At 70.4% G+C, this 8,999-nt stretch overlaps 3 protein-coding genes across 3 annotated transcripts; 2 read left to right on the forward strand and 1 right to left on the reverse strand.

Moving 5' to 3' along the window:
• The first annotated feature begins 678 nt into the window (after positions 1–678).
• On the forward strand, positions 679–4,673 carry V1510DRAFT_446660 (uncharacterized protein). The gene is made up of 5 exons (XM_066935731.1): positions 679–1,083; positions 1,115–1,236; positions 1,268–1,477; positions 1,509–2,630; positions 2,847–4,673. Exons 1-5 carry the CDS (start codon positions 1,020–1,022, stop codon positions 4,359–4,361), a joined length of 3,033 nt encoding a protein of 1,010 aa, XP_066786325.1. The 5' UTR covers positions 679–1,019; the 3' UTR covers positions 4,362–4,673.
• A 471-nt stretch (positions 4,674–5,144) lies between these two features.
• On the reverse strand, positions 5,145–5,705 carry V1510DRAFT_405435 (uncharacterized protein; the record flags this gene model as incomplete). Its single annotated transcript, XM_066932334.1, has 1 exon — positions 5,145–5,705. The coding sequence occupies one exon, from the start codon at positions 5,703–5,705 to the stop codon at positions 5,145–5,147; it is 561 nt and encodes a 186-aa protein (XP_066786326.1).
• A 716-nt stretch (positions 5,706–6,421) lies between these two features.
• V1510DRAFT_384285 (uncharacterized protein) lies at positions 6,422–8,740 on the forward strand. The gene is made up of 2 exons (XM_066931699.1): positions 6,422–7,003; positions 7,041–8,740. Exons 1-2 carry the CDS (start codon positions 6,859–6,861, stop codon positions 8,633–8,635), a joined length of 1,740 nt encoding a protein of 579 aa, XP_066786327.1. The 5' UTR covers positions 6,422–6,858; the 3' UTR covers positions 8,636–8,740.
• Positions 8,741–8,999: the final 259 nt, after the last annotated feature.

Genomic DNA, 8,999 nt, shown 5'->3' on the forward strand with positions numbered 1-8,999 from the left:
TTGCCCTGCGGGCAAGCAGCGGCCGCCCGCAGGGCGCACCCTCGACGGAGTCGCCGCCGGAGGCTCGTGCGGCTATGCGCCACAGCGGCTATATGCTGTCGGCCTCCGGCGGCGACTCCGTCGAGGATAGTTGCCCTCCGGCAGTAGCAGCCGCCGCAGCGCACCCGCCACAGCGGCTGTGCTGTCTGCGAGCCTCCGGCGGCGTCCGTCGAGGGTGGTTGCCCGTCGCGCAAGCAGCGGCCGCCCGCAGGGCGCACCCTCGACGGAGTCGCCGCCGGAGGCTCGTGCGGCTATGCGCCGCAGCGGCTACATGCCAGAGGCTTGGCGGCGCGATGACAGGCCACGAGCCACCGGAGCGGGTGCCGGCGCACAGCCACGGCAGCGTACGACCCAAGGCTCTGGGCGGGCTGGCACAGCGGCCCCAAAGGGCGATGGGGCTGTGCATGCACCAGTACAGCCACCCCGCGACAGCGCATTAGTGGCCTCTGTGCCGGCCACTACGGACGGATCGGGGGCGCCAGCGGCGCCGCACGCGCTATCTTCGGCTACCGCCAGCGGACTCTGGGCAGACGGCCGCTGGCACCGTCCACTAATGCACGGCCTCTGCTGGCAGAACCGCGCGGGCTCCGGCAGCCGTGGCGTGGTTGGCTGGCCGGCGCGCCGGCGCCGTTGGCGCCGCGCCGATAGGAACGGCGCAGGCGCCAACGCAGCCACGCAGCGTGTGCGTAGGGCCCCGCCGGGCGGGCAGCCAGGACTTTTGGCGATTCGGGATTTTGGTCGTTAGGGTGATTGGCCTTTTTGCCTAACGATTGTTTCTCCATCAGCCGTCCACAAGACGCAGCGGAGCAGAGCACGCCGAGCCAAGCACGGGCAGCAGGCGACAGGCCAGAGCGGGATTGCAAGCGAGCCGGGTGCGCACGATCGGCGATCAAGGGGCAGCAGGCCCTAGGGACACAGCGGATCGGCAGAGGCCGGCCAACAGGCTCGCGTGGGCCGAGCCGCACGCAGCGGCAGACGCGATGGGCGCGGCCACGAGCCAGGAGGACGCCTCGACGGCGCTGTTCAACGCCGACGGCGAGCGATGTAGGTGGGCGCGCGGGCAGGCTGACGGCAGTCGCGATCTCGTCGGTGCGCGTGTACAATGCGGCCAGCGTGTGTGTGCTGGCGGCCACGGTCGACGGCGGGGCCGTGGCGGTGACCACGGGCGACGCCGGCGGGCTGGTGGAGTTTGTGCAGGTACGGCGGGCGCGGGCGCGGCTGACGGCAGGACTACGACGCGCAGGGCCTGAGCCCGATGCTGGTCAAGGTGGCCGGCGACGCCAAGCTGCGGCTGGTGTTCCGGCTGGTGGTCAAGCACCGGCCGAACCTGGACCCGAACGCGCTGCCGGACGTCATCACCGGGCTGACGTTCCTGAACTCGCCCAGCCGGCGGGCGCTGGACACGCTGCTGACGAAGCAGCTGCAGTCCAATCCGAACGTGAGTGGCCGCGCGGGCGGGCTGACGGCAGATCCAAAACAACGACAACGTGTGCTTCATCGGCGACGCCGTGGCCGACGGCCTGGGCGACCTGGAGCTCGAGTGGGCGTGGGACTGGACGCCGCCGTCGGACGTGGTCGAGCCGTACAGCGGCTGGCGCAACACGTGCTGCTTTGCCGAGTACGACAAGCGCGACCACAAGCTCAACGTGCTCTCGCGGTTCTCGTTCTGGGTCGCGGACTGCTCGAGGGCGGCGTGGATGCTGTCGCCGGCGAAGCCGTCGCCGGTGGAGCGCGAGCCCGAGCCGCGGCGCAAGGCGTCGGGCGCCGAGGACCCGCCGGCGCCGGCGCGCGGCCGCCCGGCCGACGACCAGTCGCAGCCCGAGGACGGGCCGCTGTTCCGGGCGACCGTGGCCGCGCTCGAGAAGAAGACGGCGGGGATGAAGGCCGTGATCAAGAAGCTGCTCAAGCGCTCGTCCGAGGCGTACGCGGCCAAGCTCGAGAACTACGAGGCCGGCGCCCACCTGCTCGAGACGCTGCGCGAGGCCAAGCACCGCGACCTGGTCTCGATCCAGCCGGCCGTGGACGACTACTTCGACGTCGTCGGCCGCGAGATCCTGCGGTTCGAGCGCCAGTCGTTCCAGCACCTGCACCACTACTTCATCGAGCCCCTGCGCCGGCTGTACGACCTGGACATCAAGGTCGCGGACGCCAAGAAGCGCGAGTTCGACGAGGAGTCGCGCGAGTACTACGCCTGGCTGTCGCGGTACCTGTCGACCAAGCAGGAGGCCAAGGGCAAGAAGAAGACCGAGATCGACTCCAAGTACCAGGACAAGCGCAAGAACTTCGAGCTCAAGCGCTTCGACTACTACACCTTCATCCGCGACCTGCACGGCGGCCGCAAGGAGCAGGAGATCGCGTACCAGCTGAGCCTGTACGCCGAGGCGCAGATGCGGCAGTTCCTGGCGGCGTCGCGGGCGATCGGCACCGTCAAGGCCAAGGTCGACGGCATGATCGCGGCGGCCAAGGAGAACAAGGACGAGTGGGGCATCTGGCGGACCGAGCGCGAGGAGAAGCGCCGGGCGCTGGAGATCTCGGCCATGCCCGAGCCGCCGGCGGGCCCGGCGCCGGCGCCGCCGGCGCCGGCGCCGCTGGTGGCGTCGCACAGCTCGTCCGCGATCGCGGCGGCGGCCGCGCCGGGCCTGGCCGTGGTCACGGCGGGCCTGGGCCCGGCCGACCACGGCGGGCCGCCGATCGTGTCGCCGGGGTCGCCGTCCGTCGGCCGGCTCGAGCTGCCGACGGGCGGCCTGAGCCTGGGCGGCACGATCCTCTCGTCCGACGGCTCGGCGTACTCGTCCGCCGGCAGCCAGCCCGACACGCTCTCGCCCACGGTCAGCAACTCGTCCGCGTCCGGGCTGACCGCGGCCGCGCTCTCGCGGCACCTCTCGCCCGACACCATCACGCCCGCGCCGACGCCGCCCGCGCTCTCGGCGTCCGCGCCGGCGCCGTCCAAGTTCAAGGGCATCCGCGACCTCGACGAGGCCGGCGCCGGCGACGACGACGCCCGCCGCAAAGAGGGCCTGCTCTGGGCCCTGTCCAAGCCCGGCGGCCACGGCGACCCGCTCAACCTCAACAAGGCCGCGTGGCACAAGTTCTGGGTCGTGCTCGCCGGCGGCCGGCTGTGCGAGTACTCCAACTGGAAGCAGTCGCTCGACCTCCACAACGAGCCCATCAACCTCAAGATGGCGTCCGTCCGCGAGGCGCGCAACTCGGAGCGCCGGTTCTGCTTCGAGGTCATCACGCCGCACTACAAGCGCGTGTACCAGGCCACGTCCGAGGAGGACATGCACTCGTGGATCAACGTCGTGTCCAACGCCATCACGAGCACGCTCGAGGGCACCGGCTCGGTCAAGTCGTTCCCGACGAGCGAGAGCGAGGGCCTGTCGCCGGAGCGGTCCACGATCGGCCAGGTCTTCTCCAAGACGACGAACCTGACGGCGCTGCACCGCCGCGTGACCGTCAACGGCTCGCGCTCGACCAGCCAGAGCATGCGCAGCTCGGCCAGCGTCGACGCCGGCACGCCGCCGCGGCCGGCCGACGACAGCGCGCCGCCGGCCGCGCCCGCCGGCCCGCCGGCCGAGGACCCCCAGTGGCTGCTCCAGCGGCTGCGCGACGCCGACCCGGCCAACAACGAGTGCGCCGACTGCGGCGGCACGGCCAAGGTCGAGTGGGTGTCCATCAACCTGCTCGTGATCCTGTGCATCGAGTGCGGCGGCCTGCACCGGTCGCTGGGCACGCACATCACCAAGGTCCGCAGCCTCAAGCTCGACACGGTCTCGTTCACGCCGGACCTGGTCGACGCGCTCGTCGCCGTCGGCAACACGCGCGCCAACGCCGTCTGGGAGGAGACCCTGGACCCGGCCGCCGGCGTCAAGCCCGCCGGCGCCAGCGCGCGCACGGCCAAGCTCGAGTACATCACGGCCAAGTACGTCGACCGCGAGTTCATGAAGCTGCTGCCGCAGCCCAACAGCAGCCTGCGCGCGGCCGTCAAGCGCCAGGACATGGTCACCGCGCTGCGCGCGCTGGCCAGCCAGGCCAACCCGAACGCGGCGGCCGCGCCCGGCCGCGCGCAGACGTACGCGCTCGTGCTGACGGCGCTGATCTACGCCGACCGCGAGAGCCGGACGTTTCCGATGGCCGAGCTGCTGTTGCAGTACGGCGCCAAGCTGCCGCGCGAGGTGCCGCCCGAGATCCGGCTGACGGCCGAGGCGCACGACTACCTGGCGCAGAAGCTGGGCAAGCGCAACCGGACGCTGGCGACGCCGGAGCCGCCGACGGCGCCGTCGATGGCGACGGCGTCGCTGTCGGCGGCGACGCACGTGTGAGCGGGGGGCACGACCCAACAAGCGGAGACGCGCTACTGCACGGCGGCTGACTCGGTCGCGCCCCAACACCGCCGGACGAGCGGAGCCCGCTCAGGGGCGTCCGTGCGCGCGCGGCGGGCTGCCGCGCGCGGCGCGAACGGACACACAGTACATTTGGATTGGATCATTTGTGAACGCTTGGTTTTTGGTGGTTGGAGTTCTCGTGTTATAGAAGGCGGCCCCAGTATATTAGCAGACAGGACAGCGGCCTCTGGTCATGGTTTAATAGAACGTATTGATTTTGGAGTGGCGCAGGGGCGGGGGGTGGCGGCGCGCGGAGTGGGCGGCGCGCGGGTTGGCGCGCACGGGAGGCGGCGCACGGGAGGCGGCGCACGGGCAGGCCGCGCGGGTCGCCGAACAGCGGCCGGCGAACGGCGGGTCGGGCGCGGCGCGGGTCGGCGCACGGCGGGTCGGCGAACGGCGCCGCGGCTGACAGCGGCTGACAGCCGCGCGGCGCGCAGCCGTGGCTGTGCGGCCGCCCGCGCCGCGCCGCGCCGTCCGCACAGCGTTCCAGCCAAGCGGCTCAGCCGCGCACCGCCCCGCACCGCACCGCCCCGCGCAGTCAACCAGGTCCAGAATGAGTAGTATACAACTAGGTACAGCGTCGCCGCGCGCGCCCGAGGTGCGGCCGGCCGCGCCGGCCTTGCCAGCGCGTAATGGTACAGATCGTCCGGCCGGCCGCGCCGCGCGGCCGGCGGCCGGGCGTGCCCGGCCATAAAGTGTATGTACATGCGCCACAGCGGCTCACATCATGAGCGAGGCGGTCACGATCGTCAGCACGCCCACAATCAGCAGCACCCAGGCCGGCTGGATGCGGTTGTCGGGCGGCGCAAACAGCGGCGGCTCGATGACGACGTCGGCCAGCGCGCGGCGCGGGCCCTCGTCGTGGGCGTCGCGCGCCCGCGGCGACGTGGCCGCGTGCGGCGACGCCAGCGACCGGCGGCCGTTCTTGGACGGCGACCGGCGGCGCGGCGGCGGCACGGCCGCCAGCGTCGGCGGCGCCGCGCACGACGACGCCGCCGCCGGCACCCGCCGCCGCCACAGCGGCGTCGCGATCTTCTGGACGTTGTCGAACTCGGCCGGCGGCTGGTCGGCCAGCAGCGCCAGCGACGACGGCGCGCGCGGCGGCGGCGCCGTGTCGGTGCCGGTCGCCAGCTCGGCCGGCGCGGACCGGCCGAACGGCGCCAGCAGCAGCAGCGCCAGCATGATCGCCGACACGCACACGCACGACAGCGCGATCTGCGCCGGCGACGAGTGCGTGCGGCGGCGGCTGCCGGCGCTCGCCCGCGACAGCACCTTGATCATGGCTCGGGCGGGGTCGTGTGAGGTCGCGGTCTCGGTTGGCTCCTGTAGCGTTGCGCGCAGCGCTGTCGCTTGTCGTTCTCGCGGGCCCAGGGTGTCTGCTGGGCGTCTGTCGAGGCTGCAGGATATATAGCGCACGTCGGGCGATCTGGCCGCTGTCGTGGGCTGACGGCGCAGCTGATCCAGAGCGTTGGCGCCCCGAATTGGGAAGGTGTCACAACAGCCGAGCGTCATCCCAGGGTAACTAGTCTGAGTCGCGGCCGCGCAGTCTGCGCCTCCGCCGGGGGACACAACTGCCGAAAGGGGCTAGGCCGTTGCCACTGCGCCCAGCCGCGCACAATAGGGGCCGCGGTCACGTGAATGTCACGTGCAATGACTAATTCGCGCCGCACGCCGGATATCGGTAGCGCGCCCCTGCCGCCGCATGTGGCCGTGGTGGCTGCCGACGTCAGCGGCGGACGTCCGCTGCGCCGGCCGGCACGGCGGCCGGCGCCGCATTGCGCCGAGCGCGTCGGCGCCGGCCGCGCCCTTGCCCCAGCCCCGCCCAGCCCCAGCCCCAGCCCCATGCGCCCCGCGCACGCCCCGCCCCAGCCCGCGCGCCGCGCGCCGCCCTCGGCCGCCGCCGCCCCAGCCACCGCCCGGCCGTGGCGCCCGCTCCCCTTACCCCATCGCTGCGGCCCAGCGGCCGATATCGGCCGCCAGGCGCCACCGCTACGCCTGAAAAATTTTCGTTTTGTCCCAACATCGCAAGGGCACCGCCAGTTGTTGCCAATCGACAAAGGCCCGAGTAGTTTACTCGTCCTCCATATTCTCTACGCGCCATTTGCTGCCTGCCTCTCGGCTCTCTCCAACAGCACACCCCGCAGATCCGCCTCGGCCGTCTGTTTCTTGCATCTAGGTACGTTGCGTCGTCTGCCGGCCCCGGAAACGCCAGCCGGCGTGGGTGCCTGGCGACTGTCCTAGAATTTTCTTTCTTCGTGACTCATGGTTTGCCGGCCGGTAGTCGGCGGCAGAGAGCCGTTAGCCGGCTCGCGCTCCCCAAGCGGAGCCGCAGCTCGCGCACACGCCGCCGGCCGGCCGGCTATAACTATCCAGTCCCGGCCAGGACCCGGCTGACCATCCTAGACCTCTGCCTTCCAGGAACCCTACCGCCAAGATGCCGATGCTCAAAGACCCGTCGGTCAAGTACAAGAAGTTCCCGACCATGAACCTGCCGAACCGGCAGTGGCCGTCCAAGTCGCTCGACAAGGCGCCGCGCTGGCTGGCGACGGACCTGCGCGACGGCAACCAGTCGTTGCCCGGTAAGTGGCTGCCATTGGCGACGCGTGCTGACGGCAGACCCCATGTCGGTCGAGGAGAAGCAGCAGTTCTTCACCAAGCTCGTCGAGATCGGCTACAAGGAGATCGAGGTGGCGTTCCCGTCGGCGAGCCAGCACGACTTTGACTTCACGCGGTACGCGGTCACGACCGCGCCGGACGACGTCTGGATCCAGGTGCTCTCGCCGTGCCGCGAGGAGCTCATCCGGAGGACAATTGAGTCGCTCAAGGGCGCCAAGAAGGCGATCGTGCACCTGTACCTGGCCACGTCCGAGTGCTTCCGGCGGATCATCTTCGGCATGTCCGAGGAGGAGTCGCTCGCGCTGGCCGTCAAGTGCACCAAGCTCGTGCGGTCGCTGACCAAGGACGACCCGTCCACGGCCGGCACCGAGTGGCAGTACGAGTTCTCGCCCGAGACGTTCTCGGACTCGTCGCCCGAGTTTGTGATCAAGATCTGCAACGCGGTCAAGGACGCGTGGGGCCCGACCGAGGACAACAAGATCATCTTCAACCTGCCGGCGACGGTCGAGATGTCGACGCCGAACGTGTACGCCGACCAGATCGAGTACTTCTGCACGAACGTGAGCGAGCGCGAGAAGATCTGCGTGTCGCTGCACCCGCACAACGACCGGGGCTGCGCGGTGGCCGCGGCCGAGCTGGCCCAGATGGCCGGCGCCGACCGCGTCGAGGGCTGCCTGTTCGGCAACGGCGAGCGCACGGGCAACGTCGACCTGGTCACGCTGGCGCTCAACCTGTACACGCAGGGCATCTCGCCCAACGTCGACTTCTCGGACATCATGGGCGTCATCGGCGTCGTCGAGCGCTGCAACAAGATCCCGGTGCCCGAGCGCGCGCCGTACGGCGGCCAGCTCGTCGTCTCGGCCTTCAGCGGCAGCCACCAGGACGCCATCAAGAAGGGCTTCGGCATCCGCAAGAACGAGGTCGGCGCGGCCCAGGCCGCCGGCACGGCCGAGCCCCAGTGGGAGATCCCGTACCTGCCGCTGGACCCGAAGGACATCGGCCGCACGTACGAGGCCGTCATCCGCGTCAACTCGCAGTCGGGCAAGGGCGGCGCCGCCTGGATCATCCTGACCACGCTCGGCCTGGACATGCCGCGCTCGCTCCAGGTCGCGTTCTCCAAGGTCGTCCAGAACGAGGCCGAGAAGCTCGGCCGCGAGCTCAAGGCCGCCGAGATCGCCGCCCTGTTCAAGGACGAGTACCTGCTCGAGCAGAACAAGGCCTTTGTCCTGACCGAGTACGACATCAAGCGCATCGACGACGAAAAGCGCCAGTTCATCGGCAAGGTCGCTGTCGACGACGGCCAGCGCACGCTCGAGCTCTCGGGCGTCGGCAACGGCCCGCTCTCGTCCTTCGCGGACGCTCTGCTCAACGCGTTTGGCGTCAAGGTCGAGATCCTCGACTACAAGGAGCACGCCATCGGCCAGGGCTCGTCCGTCAAGGCCTCGACGTATGTCGAGGTCTGCGTCGACGACAAGACCAAGCGCTGGGGCGTCGGCATCCACTCGGACGTCGTCCAGGCCTCGGTTCTAGCCATGCTCTCGGGCCTAGCCAAGGCCAAGGACACTTCTGTCCGCGAGATCGTCAACGGCAACTGAGCGCAAAAATCATTTAATCAAAAGTTCTGTTGGTTAACTCATGTTACGATCTATTATGTATTTAGGGGAAATGGTCATTGACACGTCGCGGACTCGCGCAGTGAACTTGCGTCGGCGGCTATGCGCCACACCGGGCGGCTATGCGCCACGGCGGCTGGCCACGAGCCTCCGGCGGCGACTCCGTCGAGGGGGCGCCCTGCGGGCGGCTGCTGCTTGCCTGAAGGGCAACTACCCTCGACGGAGTCGCCGCCGGAGGCTCGTGCATATAACCGCTGTGGCGCATAGCCGCACGCGCCTCCGGCGGCGACTCCGTCGGGGTGCGCCCTGCGGGCGGCCGCTACTTGCCCGAAGGGCAACCACCCTC

Source organism: Dipodascopsis tothii (assembly GCF_038497935.1).
Source record: "Dipodascopsis tothii strain CBS 759.85 unplaced genomic scaffold V1510scaffold_67, whole genome shotgun sequence".
Classification (NCBI taxonomy): Eukaryota; Fungi; Ascomycota; class Lipomycetes; order Lipomycetales; family Lipomycetaceae; genus Neoaidaea; species Neoaidaea tothii.